The 23,435-nt window shown below is 33.9% G+C and overlaps 1 protein-coding gene and 2 long non-coding RNA genes across 3 annotated transcripts; all 3 read right to left on the bottom strand.

The window, feature by feature from the left end:
* Positions 1-9,803: 9,803 nt before the first annotated feature.
* On the bottom strand, positions 9,804-10,520 carry LOC124457067. Its single transcript, XM_047007359.1, is given in 4 exon segments — positions 9,804-10,033; positions 10,036-10,147; positions 10,230-10,447; positions 10,493-10,520. Coding segments are annotated over 4 exon segments (588 nt in total).
* A 9,483-nt stretch (positions 10,521-20,003) lies between these two features.
* Positions 20,004-20,388, bottom strand: LOC124458385. The gene is made up of 2 exons (XR_006953148.1): positions 20,238-20,388; positions 20,004-20,147 (listed from the first exon to the last, which is right to left on the bottom strand). It is a non-coding gene; the product is annotated as an uncharacterized LOC124458385 (long non-coding RNA).
* Positions 20,389-22,641: 2,253 nt separating this feature from the next.
* On the bottom strand, positions 22,642-23,435 carry LOC124458386. The gene is made up of 3 exons (XR_006953149.1): positions 23,412-23,435; positions 22,903-23,081; positions 22,642-22,698 (listed from the first exon to the last, which is right to left on the bottom strand). It is a non-coding gene; the product is annotated as an uncharacterized LOC124458386 (long non-coding RNA).

The following is a 23,435-nucleotide window of genomic DNA, read 5'->3' as shown; positions in this document are numbered from 1 at the left end:
ACTTCAATGATTCGGCATTTCCTGGAAGCGTTTTTTGATAAAAGTTTAGAATTTAAATTGTTCATTGATGTCAATTTTATTCATGAAGTAGCTAGAAGTTACTTCACCGCAAAAAATGGTAGGCTTATTTCATCTCAACATGAAAGAGCTATCACGCTTGTGTATCAAAATGACGGGGATAGTTTATCTGATCGAATAATCTGAATTAGTTCATAATTACATTTCGTGAAATTTGGGCGATAAGACAACGTCTCCAATACAGTGAAATATTTGAAAAACGAAATACACCTTGAATTATGAAAATAATAATTTCGATAATTTGGTTTACCTAAAATAGTTCTTTATCTGCCACTTGATGAAGCATTTGAATTCATGAGGATCGCAGTCACTTGTCAACACACCTGAACTATATGATTTATTTAAATCGTCCATAAATTTTGATTGACCTCCAGAGATTGCACCTTTGCTTCGGAAGAAACACAACCTAAACACACACATATTTTTGCTCTGCATGAAAATGATGAACAACAATGACAATATGAAAAATAAGAGAACAAAAAATTCTTGACTTACCTGGACCCTTCACGCAATGAGCAATATACGCGACATTGAAAGCCACTGTCATCGCCTGCGTCAATGTGTTTCAGCAATGACATCGAAAAACTAGTTTTTTCAACATACTCCGATTCTACTTTTTTTCTCCTCTCACGAATTCCCATAGTTTTTTCTTGAATTTCAAATTCATAGTCTGAAGCCATATTCCCGCCTAGTTTATAGCTTACCAGAGTTTGTAATGAAGATGTACCGTATGAAAGATATGTTGAAACGCCTCTCTATATATATGCTAAGGAAATTTTTGTGTTACGCCCCTCGTAAAAAAAGTTGAGGCCTCTAATTGGCTGAAAACAATCCAGATAATGAGCGAAAGACTGCATGACGTACATTATATCGAACGTCGTACACTGATCAAGTCTCGATTTGACGTAAAAATTAATTAGGTTGTTTTCAAGTGTGATGCAATATTTCTTAGTTGGGTGAATTATATACTGAACATCTTTCTCGTACACATTGCTTTTAATTGAACGAAAAAATCAAAATTATTGGCAGATTGAATCAAATTTCTGTTATGTAGGTCATATTGTACATAGTTTGAATTTATTTTTTAAAAAAAACATGCCTAGCTTTAACATCATGAATATTTAGTTTTAATTAAATTTTTAATATATTGATTGACATTAATGTTGATTGTCGAACTAGTCACATTGATAAGTATGTCATGCAGAAAAAAGGCACTGTTTTAAAACAGACAAAACCTTTAAGTGTAGCTAATTGTTGAACAAATAGATGAGTGTAAGAAGGATTTATTTACAAATCTAGTGCACAAATAAAACACTGGTCTTTCTTTATACTATACAAGGATGTGTGAATTTTCACCAAGTTTAATATTTCAAATGCATGGCAATATTTCTTTCACGTTTTCCATGCAATGTTTTAATATGGATCATGAATGTCATTGCTGTTTCTCTAAAACATGAGTGCTCTTTGAAGAAATTTCTTAAAAGAAAAATGATTTAACTTCTAACATTCCTTGTGGCAGCAATGAGTTCTCACTTCTTTTGAAAATGAAACGTCCATCAAGTGAAGTACACCATTTGAATTTCCTGTATATTGGGCATAATACTAAAGTGTCACATTTTGACGAAAAACATGCACCAGCTAATAAAAAACATAAGTATTGTGATGCAGTGTAACAACCAATCTCTTTGTAGCTACTTCAAGTTTTTATATAATTTTCAGTCATCTTAACGTTTAAACTTTTATACTTAAGTGTTTTTTTTCCTTAAAATGATGTTTTTCCAGCCACAGTAATAAAGTTCAGCAGTTTTTAAAGATGCATCATAATGCATCTTCCATTATCTTGTCCATGCATTTATTGACAATTGTTCAATAATGAAAAGGCGCATAAAATATTCATCTCATTTATAGCTGGTGCATGTTTTTCGTCAACATGTGACACTTTTGCACTATGACCAATATAAAGGAAATTCAAATGGGTACTTCACTTGATGGACGTTTAACACTCTCAGTGTAAAAGCATAAAAATACTTTCAGTGTTTTATTTGTGCACTTCAGATTTTGAAACAATTCCTACTTACACTCATCTATTTGTTCAACATTTACCCTCAGAGATTTCGTCGAATTTAAAAGAATGCTTTTTCATGCATGATATACTTATCAATTGGACTAGTTAAGCAATCAACATTAATGCTTCATATTCCTGCATTGATTTGCAAAAATCTTTTTGTACATTATCATAGTGCTAGCTTGGGTTTTAGCTAATATTAAAAATTTGATCAAAAGAAAATATTCATGATGTTAGAGCTTGTGTATGTTTTTGAAAGATATGTTCAAATTATGTGTAATATGACCAATATAAAAGAAATTTAATTCAGTCTGCCAATAATTTTGATTTTTTCTGTCAATTAAAAGAGAAAAGTATTCAGTATGTAATTCACTCTAAATAAGAATGATTGCATCACAGTTTAAAATAAGCTATAAAGTTTTGTAAATTGCAGAAGTATATCAATTTGAGTTGAGGCACCATTGACACGTAGAAGGTATTCTTTCAATTTTTTTATGTCCAGGAAGCAGTTATTACGACATGGTCTTTTCATTCTGTTTGAAACTTAAACCTGTACCAGACACTGATCCTTGGTAAAATAATTAGACATTAGTTACATATAGTAATAGTTAAGGTTCTGTCGAAGTTGCGGAGGAACTAACAGCAAGTGACCACTAACTGGCATATATGTACATATTTTAATTGAACGTTTAATGAAACTTGATTTTTTAATACTAATGTTGTATGTTTTTATTCAATATAACTTGTTGAAAAAACTAGGAATTGTGATGAAATTGTTCAAAGGAATGCTTGATTATATTTAGAGATGAGACAATTCGATTAATCGACGATACCTAACGGGGGGAATGGGGGGGGGGGTGATTTTCGAATGAGCATTAATAGTCAAAACAGGTTAATAGAAACGTAATAAAATGATAAAATAAAACATAACTTAACATAAAAATAAAATATCAATAAAGTGATAAAATAAAATTTTAAAGAAATAAAGGTTGAATGAACCACGCAATTCAATACTAGTAAAATTGACTATTATTCGTTTGTTGTAGATAATCGACCATGCATTGATATTTGCTCATCTCCAATTACAGTTGCTTAAATAAAAAGGGAATGAATTAGCTTTCCGTCTTACGAAAGACTGGTAAAAGAGGTTTTTACCAGTCTTATAGCATCTAAGAGTATATTTGTTTATGTCTTTACCATTCGATCTAAATAAAACAAATGATGCACTTTGGGCATAGCACACAGAATCTTTTTAAACCTCGAAAGCCAGACGAAAGTCTGTTCAGCAGCCATTGAATTTCCATTTGGATTACAGTTTTTAAACTCAAAGGATTGTATTTCTCCAGGCATTTCTCGTCTTTGTGATTTTTGATATCAAGGCTATCAATTATTTTATTAATTGACTGCCATGCTTTATCCCATGGTTGAGACCATTGCAAAACGTTTTTCACTGCTTGTAAGCCATCTAGGTGGCACATGTTGTCATATGGAAAAAAGAAGGAACTCCAATTCATTGGGTTTATTTCCTTTAACATAATGCGCAGCCAAGAAAGAGTTATCAAAAACACTTGAGAAGGGATTTCAGATCTGAAAAAAATTAATTGCTATGTAAATGTATAATAAATACAAAGTTTTTCTGAAGATGCGCTTTTGTTAAGCATTCTCTGTGCTTACCTATAAAGAGGACTCCATTTATCGATTATTCATCATCCTCTAACTATAAACAAATGCCCTCTTGACCACTTTTGAAGTCTTTGTTTCCCCCCAGTTTCCTTATTGCATTTTGTTTTTGTTTGTTCAACACAATCTCTTAAAATAGCTTTAATTGCATCTGGCTCATAATTAACGAACTCAGCATTGCCTATATGGTACAAATTAGCGTTAGTACTAGTTATCAGTTGTGTTTAGAAACGACACACAATACACAGCTTTGTTGTTCCATGCATTGCTCAAAAAGAATGAAACACCTACACAAGGCTTTCTAAGTTCTAACCGACAAGAAATTTGTCAAGATATTTGGTTTTCATTTACAAAAGAATGACTTTGAGACTTGAGGCCTGAAACTTTTGACGCTACACTTTTATAAACATTGAAAGTGCGAGAAGGCAAAGAAAAAGCACGCAAAATCAAAATAATCCAAAGTAACACTTTCCCCACCATCACGCGTGCATGTATAACTATAATCCAAATGCGGTCATAAAAAGTTATTTTTCTATCTTAAAAAAATAATAAGTTATTAATTATCTGTACCAATGTATTGAAATTTCATCATATATATAATATGGATGAGGTTAAAAAAATTGAAATTATTGCCGTCATTCACAAACCTGCTTTTTAACACACTGTCATTAACGACCACTTTTACGTTAGTAGGAAAACTTAGGTTTTACTGATAGATATTACTACATTAGCTACAATGCAAAACTGTTTTTCATATTGCGAAGTAAACAAATTTTAGACAAATATACCTTGTGACTCCATTTTTGACACGTCATTGTTAGATAGGAGACGTGTGTCGTCAATCAATTCTTCACCTATAAAATAGAGGAATTCTTTGTAGTAATTTTCTGCCAGCTCTGTAATACACATATCATTGAGCACATCGATAAATTTAGAGAAAGGGGTACCAATTTCCCTGCAAAATACTATATACCAAAGCAAGAGCAGTTGTGATTAAGTGTAAAAGCTCTGTTAATATATCTCGAATTGATCATGAAAAATCGGTCTTTATTCTCAAGCATGATTATACTCATGACAATTGTGTAGTACATACCTATGTTACTTGGCTTCACACCACAATATCTTAAAAATCCACGCACACTAGTGGGTACATTAGGAAAGTTTTTTTCCAAATATTGCACATGCTGTTCGCAGAATGCCTTTCCTTTCTATGACTTAGTGCATACATTGGGATAGTTCAGCAATGGAATACGTTTTACAAAATATTGAAAACAATTTCATATAATATTATTAAGTTACGAAAAGCAAAGGAGTAATGTTATATCAAACTAAGATAAGTACCTTTCTAGGCATAATGCAATGAGGAAACATTAATTTCCATATTCCATTGGCAACCCATAGCCTTTCACATCCTATAAGTTTGATTACGAAAATATCTTAGCCTGATGAGAATCACAGCGATTTTCCAATAAAATATATTTATAGCTTTTAAACTAATTTTAAAATACAATTGCATCTAACTTACCGCGCTCTTTGCAAGTATCAGAACAATCGTCTGATGTATGCTCGTACAAACTTTTCGCCCTAATTTTGTCTATTTGTTCTAGTACCCTAGAAGAGTCCCCATCTTCTTTAAGTAAACCAAAAAAATCCAGTTGCCCCAATTCCCTCAACTCATTCTCCATCTCGCCGACACAAAATGAAGCAGTAACTTGTTTCTCTCCAAAATCTTTATATAAAACGCAAATAATGCTTACCATCAAAAACTGTAACAAGGTGATAACAGTAATACAACATATCTTCTCTTACTGCCATTGTATACTTCATTAAACGCTTCAGAAAAACCGTTAAATGATACCCACGAATGACAACTATAGAAAACATGTTTCATTTGTAAAATCTACTTGCTATTTTAACATTAATTAATCAAGTGATTATATTGTAACTTGCGCAAGTGACAGCTGCCACTGAAGCAAAGTTGAATCAACAAAACAGGCATCCGTAGCCTCGATCATTTTTCTTTGTTCGGGATATAACATCCAGCCATCTTTCCCATCACCGTAATTGGAATATCCATAAAGCAAATTACAGCGATTGCATCTAAGCGAAACTTTCACTCCATCGGTAGTTCCAGAAAGATCGTGTAGCTGAACTTTTACTGGCATATTGTAGCTCACAGGGTCATTGTTGCACTTAATACATTTGGAGCATGGAGGTGTAAATATATGCAACTTCCTATCGGTTGTACTAGGAACTTTTAATTTAGAAGCGGACTGTAAAAGAACATTTCCATCTTCTAAATTGGGACATACCAAAGCCAACACTTCTTGGCGTAAATTTACGGGGAGTACAAGCAAAGAAGACGCAACATTGGCAATAGAGCACACAAGTGACAACCCATATTTCAAAACAAGAACAAACAGAATTACATCAACATTTATATCATTGCAGACTTTCAAATTAATAGATTGGATATCACTTAATATCCTGGACCCCACTTATTCTTGATGTAGCTCCTCGTTGACATCTTTTCGCAAATCGTCAACCGATTAACAATTGTTACGCCTGCGCTTCGACATATTTTCAGCTTTCCGTAGTCAGAAATGATTTCGGCTTTCCCCAGTGATCCAGTGAGAAATGACTTTTGGCTTTTCCCAGTCAGAAGTCATGGGAAATACTATTATTATGCATATTATGCAATTTCGATTGCAATTGGCTAAGAACCTAGCTACACTGCTATAGGTGACATATTACATAATTGTTTATGCAAAATTGTATATAAAAAAGTATAATGACAGACACTTGCTCGATATTTGCAAGCGTTTTGCAAACTTTTTTCGCTCGAATTATAGAGTATTAAGACGTAAAAATAAACGGAATGGAGAAAATTGTCAGTGAGGAGAGTTTTCATCGAGTATTTTCGGGAGAAAGACGAATGCGACACTGCGGACATTACGTTATTCGAGTGTGATAGTGTGATGTTGTGTGATGTATCACAATATTGCTAGCCAAGGTAGCAAAAAACATATCGCGCATCAGATGCATTTAAGACCGGTCTGAACTTTAATTACTCCTGGTACCCGTAGGGTATACGGAGTTATAAGTTCGCTTTTCTTTCTCCAGAGTCATAAATTGGCAATTCTACAGGTATCCACATTACCTATTCAGTAATCCACTTGTCGCGTATAACTAATATCCACATTACCTATTCAGTACAACACATGTTATAAATTCACCGAAGTTTTTCAAAGTTTACGATTATGTTTCATGAGAATGATGACGAACTACGATATTACCACGAGACAAAGTATATACCATGTACTTATCGACAATTTGTGTCTTGAAACTCACAGGTATATCTAAATATTGTTAAAGGACATTGGCAACGAAAATTTTTTTTTCATACGTTTATCATAGATAGCTATGAAATACTTAATTTCGTGTTTTAGTGTCTCTTTTGAATTTTGCTGTTGAGAAAATTTGACATAAATTTGAATCCTTATCCGCCATTTTGAAAAAAAAAGCCTTATGCTAAATTATGCCGGAATACATTACTGACGTCATTGGCTGGCATCCACTGAATGACACAATATAAAATAATAGTATTATATTAATATATAGCACATTTGTTCACTGGAATGTCGATGTTTCTTCCCCAAAATTTGAAAAATCCACCTAGAACATCTTTGATAGGCAACTAATCGATACAGCTTGTGTATTCTCTCTAGATCCTCATCAGACAGGGGCCAGTTTTCTTCAAGATGCCGACACACGTGTATCTTTAACACCCTTTCTGAGAGCATATTGTCCCTAAATTCTTGGTGTGTTGTCAATCAATTTACTCCTTGAGTTTCTGTTTGGCCTAGCAAAGCCTCATACCCATCACATTCAAGCGCTTTTTCGTGGCAACAAAAACACTCGATTGCCTTTTTTGACAAAGTACAATGTCCACACTTACACCAACTAAGAGTTTGAAGGCGCTAAGCATTTGCTTTCTCAAATTCAGCATGTATTTCATCCTCCGACGAGGACAAGTCGCTCTGCTCACTCTCCTGTTCGGAACCGCTTTCTTCACTAGTTTCGGCCTTCACTTTAGGTTCGTATTGATAGGGCAGAACCTCACCCGGTTGATTTTCGTGTCTGTCATCCATTACAGCAAAAAAACCCGTAAAATACGCTTTAAATGTGTTGTAACGCAGTCAATGGCAAAGTATATTGAATTGTTGTTTTGACTGCTCACCAGCCAATGACGTCACTACCGCTCGAGATAATTTTATCAAAATTTTATCCAAGATGGCGGAATTTATAAAACTTTTGCTGCAAATATCTCAGCAACAAAATATTTTTGAGAAAAAAATTTTCTATTTTAGTTGTTACACATCACAAAGGTTCAAAAATATGCCATAAAAATTTTCGTTGCCAATTTCCTTTAAGCAAAATAGTTGAAACTAAAGCGGGCATGGACGTCACAATATAGATAGAATTTGTTTGTTGAGGTTAGGTTTACGCTTCTTAATATAAAGGGCTTCTTTGAGTTTAAGGGCGAAAGTTCCGTATCTTAGACACTACTTGCACTCCTTTCGCCCTTAAACTCAAAGAAGCCCTTTATACATAGAATTATAACTGGTATTCTTTTACACACCTTGTGAAGTCGTACTATCTATGTCACACTGGTTAAACGACCAAACAAAATCTCCATACATGGCTTCTTCTGCACTTGTCGTAGGAAGACCACACAGACTTGAGAGTCAATTTAGCTCTTCTGCGGTGGATATTATTTCGGACTATCTTTAGCGCATTTCTTTCTCATGGAACATCTTTTTTTCCTATAATCTACAGTACGTGCATATATAATATACGCAACAACGACAAATCGCAATTTTACACTAATTTGGCAAAACCTTTTAAATAATTCGGCACAAAATAAGTATAGGGTGTCCAATAAATATTAATCTACATATTTCTACGAAAATGGTGTAGATGGCATTTACCCGTTTACTTTCAGATCAAGCACAATTTATCTGAAATAACACTGTTCCATATTTTTTATTTTGTGTCGCCTACATCTAAAATCTAACTCACTTAGATTTTGCTACAAACTTTAAAATAATGCTTACAGTTACTCATAAAATGTCTATATGCTGACATTGGCACCAACGGCCGTATTTCTGATGGAGGAGTTTGGAATAAGTGTGGTATGGCAAAGGCTATCGTATGAAATCAGATTACTCTTCCCATCCAGAACAACTTTCCAGTGGTACAGAATCCCTCCCATATGTATTTGTAGAAGACGATGCTTTTGCATTAAAAACTTTCATGATGAAGCCATATCCCCAGCAAAATCTTTCTGTTGAAAAAAGAGTATATAATTACAGGCATTGCCGGGCACGACGTATAGTTGAAAACCTGTTTGGAATTCTAGCAAATAGATGGCAATTCTTAAGAACACCTCTTCAATTGTCCCCAGAAACAGTCCAATCAATAAAAAACACAGAACTCAGCCTTCATAACTATTTACGCAAGAGCTTATCAAAAAATATTTACTGCCAAGTTGGACTACATGACACTGAAGATTTAAATGGAAATATTGTTCCTGGACAGTGGTGACATGATAACTAAACTTCATTTGCACCCATTAGTGTGCCTTCATCAGGTTACAATTCTACAAACAATGCAAAAGAAGTCAGACAATCATTCATGCAATACTTTTGCACAGATGGTGCCATAGATTGGCAATGGAGCAGATGTTAGTTTAAACTACATACAGATATAACAAAATTACTGCATTGTTATCTCATGCAGAGTAGACATCTATATTATTAAACTATGATCTGAATTTTATTAAACAGTATCATGAGAACAACAAAATAAATATAAATGATTTAGCATTCATTCCATGTAACTTAATAAAAACTAATAAATTAAATATTAATAAAACTAAAAAAAGTCCACCTTCAGTTTATAAACAGCAAAAGAGCAATTAGCTATTAAAATGAATAGCATCTGGTAAGTATGGAACAGAATGTCCATCATGCCTTTCAGAAGTGAAGTATTGTCTAACATTTGCTTGAACTGGAACATTAAATCCTTGTTGTTGATGACAAGGTCCAATACCATTCATTTCCATTTCAAAGAGAATATCATGGATGCGCTTCTCTGCAACTGTTCTGGTTCTTGCATCCATTGTTTTTAACTTATCTGCTACATACATTGAAAGGAACAATGGTTTGTGTCATTTGCAGTGTGAGTGGGTTCCTTTAAAACTTCAATACAAGTTTCAAGGAGCTCCTTTTTTTCTTTCTTCCGTTTGGGACCGCATCCTTGCTGTATTAGAAGTGGTGGAAGAAGTGGAACACGATGATATGATCGACTCTGAATTGAAGCTTTCATTAAGAGAGTCATTGACTAAGATGGTGGATGAGTCCTTTGACTGTGACATTGTGAATGGCAGGTTATCTCTACTTTTCCCAGCATTCATTACCGGTTGCAGAAACTGAAGACGTTCCCAATGCACCCAGGTGGATACATAATTTTCTCTCAAACTTTGTCCTGATTTTTTGTTGTTAGTCTTTCCAATTTCACGACCAAGTTGGGCCCTAATGTAAAGAATTTTGGCATTTATTACTTACACAGAAAATGGCAAGAATTCGTGAGTGTGTCGGGGACCACGTATTATCTTAACGTAAAAGTCAAACATCAAATACAATTTATTAACAGTGTCTGGGATGGTTTAATATGTACTTTATTAAAAATATGGAATTGAAAATTACTTTCGTTTAGTTAAAATTCTTAATAAAGATTGTCGTGCTCAAAGGGTAGTAAAACTCTTTGAGATCGTATTTGTCACAATCACTAAGCCATGTTAAAGTCAAACGAAAAGAAGTTGGCCCTTAAAGGGTTAATGACTTACACTATGCAGAATTTGTAAATCATTTCGTTTTTAAAGATTTAAACATAACGTACCTTAAGATGTTTTTAGCAGATTGCAATGATTCTCTTGATGGCACTCCCCTGTAGTGAATCTGTTGCAAAACATGCAACATGACGTCTTCTTGCAACACACTTTGTAAATGTTCGTCAGTTGAACAATTTGTAATCTGTACGCCAATAAAAATTAATTTCATAAAACACTTAGAATTCATGACCATCATAAACATTGTGTTTTAACATGAAAGAATGCTTTTCAGTTTTACCTTCTCTATAGCTTCAACAAGCGTAATATTCTTTACTTCTGGAATCCATCCTTCAGTTGTTATACTTGAAATACCTTCAGTCATATAGGCATAAACTTTGTCTGAAAAGAAACACGGTGCTGGTCCACCTTGCACAATTGAACTAGCCATCAGTTGACCTGCTACTTTAAACTTGTCAACCCCAAGCGCTGCCATGTCAGGTAAAGGCATCCCATTATTAAACAGTTGTTGTTGAATAATTTGAAGAACCTCTATAAATATAACACAAACATTTTAGTGAGTAATGTATTGATAGCAACAAATATGCAAATTGATTCATTTTATTTGCAGGTCTGATAAGCAACTGAAACATGTATACCAGAAAAAAATTCCCGACGAGGTCCGCCATCATCAATTGCAGGCTCTCCAACAAATGTTACTTTCAGCAACTGCTTGTTATTGAACCATTGTTTCTTTGAAATTTCCAAATAGTCTTTGAAAACTGATTTTCGCCTCACATTAATTCGGATTTTAATAGGGTTCACATGTTCAGCAAGCTCAGCTATCAAATCTTTCATCTTCTTTTTCATTTCGACCGTATTCACATTACTATCATCACATGTTTCGGAAAAATCATCATTTTCGACAGATGTATGAAAAGGATCATCTTTTATTGATCCAATTGTGTCTATCCACTTGTCAGCACAAATGTCTGCATGTGCCTCAATTTCATTAAAAGGAAACATGCAAAAACAAGTTGGACATGATGTTTCTGCAGATGACGGAGGAGATTTTTTGTCATCATCATCACTTATATCGATAAAGATTTTTACTTTTGTTGCTTCCTTTTTCTCACTATCTTCATTGACCACCATTTTATTGCAAGTATCAGAAATTTTAGTTAAACTTTCCAGTTGTATTATCTCTGTTTTTCATTATTTTGAGCATCATAGTCATACTCATCAGAGTCTGAATCTGGAAAATCCTGGACTCTGTCCAAATCTTTTGTAGCACACAGATAAAAATATATTTTTGAGTAGGGTTTTCCTAACTCCTGTTTGTACTCACTCAATACAAACTCTGCTGCACTGCAAGGTAACTTCTGTACAATAGAATGGTCTGGATAGAGAAGAGCGTAGGAAGTATACTTATTGAACTGTCTAAAATGCTTCGAATGTTTATTTATTGCAGCCTTCATTAAGTCAGCTGCATTACATTGAGATGAGACAATTAGGGGTAGTGTTCTTCCCTTCAGCCTTTTTAACCTTTTACCTTCAACTTCTACGACGACAACTTGAATTTTAACATCCTCGTGTTGTTTTGGTTTCTTACACAATAGAATTTTCTTAGCTCGACTCACTTGCTTTCTTTTCCGATATTCGTCGAACGTTAATGTTGACATCGGTCTAGTGGAGTCATTTGGCAACAGCAAACTTGAACTTGATTTGGATGATAATGTTGGCTCATTAATGCTTGGTGTTGAAGGTAGATTTTCTGATTAGAAAAACTTTAAAAAGGAAATATTGGTGGTATGTAATGTAAATGCATCAAAGAGAAATATGTGTATAAATGCATATTAAAATTATTAGCCTTTCGCAAAATTTGCCCTATTAACATGTAAAATGAAAATACATTATAAGTTTTTCAGAATCTTTTACATAACCACAATAATATTTACGCACAATTCATAATTGATGATTCTATTGATTCATAATACAAAAAATTTAAGAAGAAACGTTTTATTACCTGCAGATGTTGGTTTCCCGCTGTTATGACAGTATTTTGCTGCCTCATTAGCAAATTCCGTGCCACATTCGCTACAAAAACGCGCCATTTAAAGGCCTCACTTTTGCTATACAAGTTTCACTTTGTGGTTTCCGCCGCCATTTTGAATTGTAAGAATTTGATATATTTGACATCTAGAGCCGGTATTTGCCATTTCAACCCAGTGTCTTCCTTAAATTAACTCTATACGCTAATTGTGATTTTACAAGTAATTTTACACATTACACTTAAGTTATAAAATTACAAATACTGAAATACATAGGCCAATCCAGTGGCTAATTTATGTATTGAAGGCTATGTTATCTTTTTGGAGACCTATACTTTGCTTGCTTTTTGAAAAGATAAACAAGAGTGCTTATCCATTCTCTTTTTGGTCATAAATGCATCTTAATGAGCAAACATCAACTCTAGTACACTATTTACAGATAGAAATTACTTTACTAAACTAACAATAGCATGCACATATGAGTGATATGATTTAGCTTAGTTAGCTACACCCGACTGACAGAAACAGTCCACAAGTTAAGGTAACCTTGAGCGAATATTGATTGTATAAAACAAATAAGCTTCAAGATTACAATGTTTTAAGTACTAAGTAAATTAATTTTGTCCAAAAGACTTATATTTTGAAAAAGAAAGTTATTTCAAGTTAACTTGAATAGCTGCCAGTATCATATTGCTGTGATCACCTGCCAAATACATGTCAATCTGATGTTGTACATATTTTTTCTTTGACAAGTTAAATTATAACAATTTACATATGTAAGTGTGTACAAGACTTTCCATCTGGCAAGTTAAACACTGTAAACTGTTTACCATCAAAAAGAAGGGTATTTTCACGTTCAATGTAAAAATTATATAGTTGGACTAAAACCTTTGGCATTGTTACCTTGCTGTTCCTCAGTATGTTTTTCTCGATATCACATGCTCATTTATTTGTGAAGTTTGTTAATTAGTAATTACAATATTTTAATTTTTAAACATCATTTTTTATAGGTCTTGATGTACTACAACTAGATGATACAGAATATGTTGGTGTATCTTCCAAAAAAATTTGTAGGTTCATCAAATATTTATTGCAAATGAAATACGAGAAGTGTTATAGCATCCTAGAGTCATAATGATTGTGCCCAACAGTGATATAGCAATCTCAATAGTTTTGGGAGCTGGTATTCATTTGAGTGCTTGTTTTGCCATGCTAAGTTCTTAAAATAATTGTTTCTTCTGGATTAAAACATGCATTAATTTTTTACTTCATTGTTGGCCAAGGTTTCTTAGAGCTTACATATACAGAAACACAAAACAGCTCAGCAATATAAATAGCTTGTGCACCAACTTTCATTGATGCTTTCAACATGCCTAATTTTGCAGTGAGTCTAAAAGTGGAATACCCAGCTTGTAAGTTGTGATCCTGCTCCATAAATTTTAGAGCATCATTATTTCATTTCTATTGAGATCTATTGTTTTAACTGTAAATGAGAACATAGGAGTTAACATAACTAGACTTAAGACGTGGGGTGAATACACCAGTGATTTTTATGTAAATTTGCTGTATGTATGCAGCATATCCACTGTGTAAAGAATAGATTTCAAAAGAAATGGATATTGATAAGGTTTGGAAATTTACATTGCAAGAGTAAAACTTGCAAGCTTGTTATGCTATGCTACCTCTGCTAACATTTGATTTGATGGTTATCAGTGCCATCCTGGACATTAATGAGGTGGGGTGCTGATTTATTCATACATGCACTTGTGCCCAAGTGGTTTCTTTGAAAGCAATTCATTTATAGAATTAAGCATTTTACTGTAAAAAACACGTTCAGGCACAACTGCACTTATGAATAGTACACATTCCAACGAATTTGCATTGTCGAGACAACTCTGATGATTGCAATTTTGGAAAATATGCATCTGTGAGTCATTCTATTTGAAAATTAATCAGCATATTAATTTCACAAAAGAACAAAGTAAAACAGTATATGGTAGTTTCCTTGATGTTTGAACAATTTCATGCACAATTGACTTTTTCATCTAAGGTGTGTATAAAAAAGGGTGTTTGCAATTGCAGTAGCATCAATATATATGCATGTATTATTGTATATACTTTCAGGTTTTTTAGAATCAGCTACTGCTGAATCATACAAATTCTAATTGTCAGCTGATGATAAATAAGCATTTTTTTTATACACTATATATATACCCATTGCTTTCAATCAAATATGCATGAATCTAATTTTTTAATTAAAGAACTGATATTTAAGAATTATGTTAAAACTAAAGGAAATTGAAATGATGACCTGTTGTTGTAGTTAAGAAATTAAAAGCAATTACTTTGTTCAACAACTCAACAAGAAAACATATAAATTAGTTAGTACAATGCAGGGAATACAGTTTATTAGGTTAGGCTCAACGACACACATATAATTAATGTTCTTGTGCTATTCTACCCCCTCATCATTATCATGTAGCAAAAGTTTATCATATATCAAACGTCTATGAAGCGTACAATGTGTATTAAAACTGTGTTTTGAATTGTTGCTTTTATTGTGTTTAAATTGTGTTTTCAATTGTATGCGTGTTGCTGAAACTGGGGATTAAAAATACACAGTTTTCTTGCACTTAAAGGTTACGTAAATAATGTGATTAGTTTCATGTTTGAAGATGTAGATCGTCCAGTTCAGTAGAGTTATGAGAAGGACTGTTTTGTTGTTGTTGACTGACGTTTCGACAACCTTAGAGGTAGTCATCTTCAGTCCTTCTAAGGTTGACTCTGAAGATGACGACTGCTAAGGTTGTCGAAACGTAAATCAACAACAACAAAAACAGTCCTCAGGACTCTACTGACCTGGATGATCTACATCTGCAAACATGTAAAGATATTCCCGGGTTCAAACCATTTACTTTTTTACGATGACTAGTTTCCGTGGTAAAGGAATCACACAACTTGTTACTGTTTGTCTTGTATCTTCACATCTGTAGTATTAAATTTTTGTAATATTCGTGTATAAATGCAATTATTGCTTCCTATAAAATACATCCAATTGCCTGAAAGGTTTGTACAGTAATTTTCTGGAAAAAAATAATTTTTACCAAATTGGTGGTGCACTTCTATGTTATAGGGGACTAAAATTTTTTTAGACAACCTCTCGAAAGAAAATATGTAGTAATTGCTCTACTGCGGTGGGCAATGCATGTAAGCGATGTTCTAACTGTGGACAGCTCATTCCAAAGAGGCCTTCTTCCGTGTCAATAGCACAATATTCGACCACGACAAGACAGAAAATGTTGCTGATGAAAAGGGTTGGATATGTGTTCTTTAATGTATATCTTAGGGTATTGGAGCAGATGTTAAAGTATCAATGTATAATTTGATTGGTTTCGGAATTGGACTTTTTTTGTAGGCTCAGACTCTTCATCAGAACCACGGTTATCATGTGGTGTAATGTATTATCACCCATCAACCACTGGAGGTCCAACCGTCTGAGATTAGACTGTAACTCCTGGCTTGGCGACAGATTTTATTAGCAGCAGTGGTGTAATTGGAAAATTAGCCAGAAACTTGTTTCAAACTGGGATGAAGAAGTTATGGCAAGATAGAAATGAAGATAGTCAATCTGCAGATCTTTCATCTACGAATACTATCCCTGCCTCTACTTCCCCTTCCGTGTAGTTTTCTGTTTCCCCTTCTATTTCAGCATCTTCATCTGTAACTCTTTGTAGCTCTGTTACAACCTCTCTTCCAGTTATTAGCGCTGTTTCAACATTCAATCCTATACGCAAAGATCGTCATTTTAATACGATTTCCGCAACTTTCGAATCCTTCTTCCTCTCTGCTGCTGCAAATACCAATACAAATGTCGTCACTGATTCTTTTAGCACTAATCCCACTCTGGCCTCTTCCAGTGGATGTACCTTGATCGGCAATTCCTCATCTGTTTCAACCTCTCCTTCCTCTTCTTCAAGATCCTTCGTCGCTACAACATCTGTGTCTGCCATATCTAAAACGACTGCTCCATCTGTCCCTACAGCAACTTTTAGCACAGGTCAGGAATAGTGTACATAGGTGTTATCATTAGAATGGTTGATTTTTTAGTTTCTTATAAGTTTTTAGGTTGTCGCAAAACAAGTTCGATCTTTTGTTGATTAATTTTGTCATCAACATGGAACACATTTCACAACAATAAGCATGTCCTAACACACACGACTACTTTTAGCTTTAAAATGTTAAAACTTGATTTGGTTCTATGGCAGCTACGTACATGCGGATGATGTGTAGCAATATTTCTTCTGTCATAAAGAGTGATCAATGAAGCAAATGGCTATGTCTTGAATTTAAATTGTTTTATGTACACTTAGGAACTGTTTTAGCATTGGCCAACGAGAATGGTGTAGTGTGTAGTTTTGGATGTGTCTCAGGAATGTCGAAGGTGCATAATCGGCCCGTGACTCCCGGCTACCTGTCTGTCTTTTTTACTAGTGTGGTACCGGGGAAAACCGTTGCTCCACCATTTCCAGATCCAATCGACGAAGATGTCGTAAGACCTGGCGAGTCTTACATTTGGCCAGTTGACAGAATATTTGTTGCTGGACCAGATGATTTTACTCACAATATATAGCTACGTAAATCTTTCGCATTTTTTTTCGCATATTTATGTAACACACGTACACGATTTTATTCAAGTGTTGTTCACCTATTAATCCCAAAAATAAGACGATTTAAAAGTTTTTTCAATGGAGATGCATAATAAATTCAGAAAAAAGCATCAAATGTTGCGTCAAAAAAAAACACTAAGACGCCAACAACCAACGAACTATATTCCAGGTGTATCAAAAAAGTAGACTCTTGGAAAAGTTTCTATAAAATAAGATACGCATGTGTATTTTAAAGTTCTCTGGTACAGCTGGTAATGATTTATTTGCAAATTGAATAAAGTACAAAATGAGATTAAGAAGCCAATTCCTAAGGTAAGTGAAATGAGAAAAAGCAAAAAAAAATTCAAGTGTTTTAAAGATCTTGCGTTGGCCAGCGCTTGCCTCAAATTGCTTGCAATTAAGATAGCTTGCACAACCTCTTCCATATTTTGACTCAAGATAATTAAATTATTTTTTCCATGAAAATTTTTCGCGAGCAAGGCCTGTTTTGAAGGACTTTTACCAGCAGATATTTCACTACTATAACATTTTGCATATTTTGAAACTTTCTTTTGCAGATGTACCCCTGTACCGCGCGCGTCTTGTTACGAAGAACTTTTTACCATAATATACTTTTTTGATACATTCTTACTATACACACCATATATAAGCAATACGTGTTATATAGGCTATGCACACTATACACACTATATACACTATATAGGCTATGCAAACTATACACACTATATACACTGTATAGGCTATACACACTATTTCGCTATATAGGCTATATACAATATATACACTATATACACTATATAGCCTATATACACTATATACACTGTATGCACACTATTTACGCTATATAGGCTATATACGCTATATAAGCTATACACACTATATACACAATATAGGCTATACACACTATATACATTATATAGGCTATACACACTATATACATTATATACACTATATAGGCTATATAGGCTATATACGCTATATAGGCTATACACACTATATACACTGTATACACTATATAGGCTATATACATATATACACTATATAGGCTATACACACTATATACACTGTATACACTATATAGGCTATATACATATATACACTATATAGGCTATACACACTATATGGACTATATAGGCTATATAGCCATATACACTATATAGGCTATATACGCTATGTACACAATCCATAGGCTGTAAACAGTAAGTGTTTTCACCAACGTCACAACGACGTCACAACGACGTCACAAGTTTTTACTGTCCGCTATTATATAGATGGAGTGTAACACAAAAGAAGAAACAATGGAAACATAAAAGTAAGATTATAACGTATAGTAAGAATATTGTGTTTATTATACAGTTTATAACATACATCAAACGACTTTTTCTGCATACGGCATTCCCACATCATACTTTGACGTTCTATAAAGCAATTGGTGACGTATTACTTGTCATTCATCGTAGGAAAACCGGTTAAGGCTGCTTTCATGGAGTTAAGTACCAATTGCACAATTTATTAACCAAATTTAAAACAAAAATGTCTACAATCTTGATGAAACATGTTTTCAATCACTTTTCTTAACAAAAAACTTATAACAGCTGCAAAAGGTGAATGGCTTCATCACATCCAGGGTGTCTGTGATATAGACATGTACGTAGTAACCATTTTCTTGAGAAGTATGTACTGGAATTGAACCAGTATAGCAGCTAGTGACTGGTAGCCATTCATAGCTTTTTTGGTTACGTGAGTGAGAATGAGCGACTGTTTAATCAATAAATCTATCACAGAGGAATCAGAAATCTAAATATCAAGGAAAAAGACAATTTGTGTTGCGAAAAAGGGCAATCTGTAGATCATAGATTGCTGCAAAATAAGCCGTTTGCACTGAACAACTACAAATGCGTGTATCTTCTTAGATGTATATACTTGCAAGTGTATGTGCATACATTTTATTTACAAAAAGAGCAACATGCAAATAATTTTCTATTTATAAAAATTGCACGCAAAAATGGGACAGCACAGCTTTCAGCAACAAAATACTACGGATTATATGCATCTTCTTCTTCAACATCTTCATAAACGTCATCTTCACGAACGTCATCTTCATCGCTACAGTCTGATTCACTGTCACTACCGTATACGTTGACTATGGACTGTTCTAAGTCGTGAAAGTATTGAAAACCTTTTTTCAACTGCACTCTGGCAAATGCAATTCCACAGTTTGTGATGGCGAGACAACCATGCAGAGTCTTCATTGTGTCTTTCGCACACAATAGCGATGTTTATATTCATCTAGAAGGAAGCTCTATAAAACAAACATAATAATGTCAATAAGTATGTTCGTATTTTAAAAGATTGGTGTCATTTTCACTACTTATCTGACCTCTGTTTCAAGGAAAGAATAGTCATCAGATTCATCAACATTATTTGTAAATACTAAAAAAATAATTGCAAAATATGTTAAACGCATGTACATTACATTCCACAGTATATAAATACGCAACCTTTAAGCTTGTTTTAACATAATACGAACATTTATCTGTATACCTATCCTATCTTTAATCTTCTCTTTCTTTCACAAAGGAGAGGCAAAACGTTTTCCAAATAATAAATCATATAATTTTTCATCTCCATGTTCAGAAGTGCTTTTTCCTCTTCCAATCTTTTAACTAACATGTACTTATCGACAATTTGTGCCTTGAAACGCACAGGTATATCTAAATATTGTTAAGTAAAATAGTTGAAACTAAAAGCGAGCATGGACGTCACAATATACATAGAACTATATTTGCTATTCTTTTACACACCAGGTGAAGTCGTACTATCTATGTCACACTGGTTAAACGACCAAACAAAATATCCAGACATGACTTCTTCCGCACTTGTCGTAGGAAGACCACACAGACTTGAGAGGCAATTTAACTCTTCTACTGTGGATGTTATTTCGGACTTCTCTTCAGCGCATTTCTTTCTCATGGAAGACCTTCGTCTGCTAGAATCTACAGTACGTACATGTATAATATACGTAACAACGACAAATCGCAATTTTACAGCAATTTGGCAAAATGCTTTGAAATAATTTTGCACAAAATAAGTGAAGGGTGGCCCATAAATATAAGTCTACATATTTCTACGAGGATGGTGTAAATGGTATTTACCCGTTTACTTTTAGATAAAGCACAATTTATCTCGAATTAAACAGTTCCATATTTTGCATTTTGTGTCGCCTACATCTAAAATCTAACTCACTTATATTTTGTAACAAACTTTAAAATAATGCTTACAGTTACTCATAAAAAAACCCAACAAAACTCACCAGCAGGAGAAGTTATTTCTTTTGTGCGTCTAGTGACTGAAAAATACAACATTTCTAATCTCTTCTGCAGCTTCGCTACTGTAATTTTTGCCAGCTGCGACTTTCCTTGCTCAAGAAGCTGCTCCTCTGTCACATGTCCATCTAAAAGCTGTCTATTCAATTCCAGCAATCTTGTTGCATTTCGTTCAAGTTGTTTCACCTTGTTTTGAGCGTTATAAACGAAACGCCTATCACCCAATAATGTCTGCGTTTGATCATCGTTGGCTCGTACAAAATTCTCCAAATGTTGAGCATTTTCAACAGTTTGATGCAAAAGGAAGAACTCTTCGGCGGCACCTTTCAACGAAGAAACTCCAATTTGTTGTTCTAGAGAAACAACAAAAAATATTAATTTATCTACGTAAATACTAAGCACTCCATACAATACTGTATAGCTATATATTTTCCGGGGGTAAAATGAATTGTTAAAAATAACAATTGCCAAACATAAAAATTTGAGCCAGGCCAGGAATTATTTCATATAGCTTCGTTTTAAATGATGTTTGAACAAAAATCAACCATAAGTACAGAAATGTTCAATACTAAACCATGTTTCTAAAAATATTTGAAAGAAAACAATGTTATAACAGAGGTATACCTCTCGCAAATTGTTGAACTTCTTCTTTCCACTGCATTATCGAGTCGTCCAAGTCTGAATCCTGGACATTAAGTTCGCTTCTTAACTTTACAAAATCTTCCCTGGCAGATGAAAGTTTCCTTTCGGTCTTCGAAATACAAGTACACATAATGAAAAACAGTGAAAAATAATCATATTAGCGCCGTAAACGTATTGGGTTCAAGCAAGACCTATACACAACTATGAACTGTAAATTCATTTCATATTATACACGTACGTAGCTATAATTTTGACAATTAACTGAAGACATATACAACTTGTAACCTTTTTCATTCGAATAACAAGTGATTTTGCCAAGTTTAAAATTTTTCGCTTGTTCCAACTCAAAAGGTGTTCAGTAATGCATTCTTCTCGTCCTTAATACGTACAACCATTAATGCGCACATTAGTTCGTGGACTTAATCGACCAAAAAACCTGAGTGGATATACAGATAAGAAAATAATACTCACCGGAGGCCGTCATATTTTTAGTAGTCGAGCCAAGTCTAGACAAATACGAATTTATTTGCTCAACTTCTTCGCCAGCAGTTGCTGCCGCACCACTTTGCCATCTTCCGCTCCAAATAACCTAAAAAGTGTGAAAAGAATCATCTATTCAAGACAACCCATTTCAGATTTATGTAACCACGGTTTAGTTACGTGAAATACAGTATTATTACAGTTTGAAAAAGCACGTTTTGTCTCATAAAATCTTTAATAGAGCATTATCGTCGGGGTATGTGGTATTTAGCTTATGAGTTATTGGGTAAACAATCATAACATACGTATGTAACGTACCTGACATGACCCACTGTGTGATTTCCCATGCATTATAGACAGTGCTGGTGCAATATTTTTTAGCGCATTTTGATTTTCTTCCGATGTAACACGTAGAGCCCAAGGCCAATATTTGCATATAATATCTTCCCACATATATTTAACTTTATGTGGTTGTAAAAATTCATATGCAAGTAGTGAGCATAGCCATAAATTTCTCTTCTGAACATGTTCAAAGTAGCTTGAGCAATCGAATGCCTGCATCCAGCAACTTCAAGTCCAGTCTCGTCTTGGTTTTTTTTGATTTGGAGAGCATTTTTGCTGCTTTCCAATGGGTGTCGCCACAAGAATTATCTCCATTCTAAAAAAAATGCTTTAACCTAATAATAGATTACTACTTTTCAATCCTACTTCATAACACATTACCTGAATTGACTTTGAACCAAGACTTTTTAAATGAGAATCCACAAAACTATAGTTTGCAATCAATACATCACGATAATAACACTGGACTGGACCCCTGTGGTAAAAGTAAGTTATCAATTTAGAACACAAGCACTCATAAACCCAACAATGCAGGTAAAGAATGAAACATGAGCAGTAGTTCTTTTTCTTGGATTTGTTAAATTGGTTCAATTTATTAAAACATAAAAGTATCTGAATCGTTTACAAAGGGTAATTCCATTTTTACAAGTTTGAGAGTTCGCCATCCTATATCACAAACCTTGGTACTTTGCTGAATCTGTACACTTTTTGATTTCCATCAATATGACATGAATGTTGATCAATACTACAAGGAGGGCAATTTTTCCATGTCTGCTCATGAAGAAGGTCAATTTCATGTTGGCAATAGCTCCATTCAGCAAATGATTTTCTGAATGTGACTGGATTGATAACATTTTCCTAGTGAAACCAGTTCCACATCAAAACATAGCACAATTATATACTATTTGTTGATTATGCAAAACCCCACTGTACTATAATATAGTTCTCATACTTCAAACATACATATTATATGAAGCCTACAAAAATTGACATGTGCTTGTTACAAATTTTAAACACATTTTCCTTGACTTCTCAGCATTTACCAAAATTCACAGAAAGAAATGATAATAAAGGATTATTTTGAAACCAAGATTTACGTCTTGTAGCTTTTGGTTTGCAAGACAAAAAATATACACAAAGTAAAAAGCACACTAACTAAGATATGTAGATAGCATAAAAAATAATCACCCTTCCTCTAGAGCTGGTAATATC

The sequence above is a fragment of the Xenia sp. Carnegie-2017 genome, unplaced genomic scaffold, assembly GCF_021976095.1.
Source record: "Xenia sp. Carnegie-2017 unplaced genomic scaffold, XeniaSp_v1 HiC_scaffold_6, whole genome shotgun sequence".
Classification (NCBI taxonomy): Eukaryota; Metazoa; Cnidaria; class Anthozoa; order Malacalcyonacea; family Xeniidae; genus Xenia; species Xenia sp. Carnegie-2017.
Note: the sequence above shows the minus strand (reverse complement) of the source record. Positions and strands in the feature narration are given on the sequence as shown.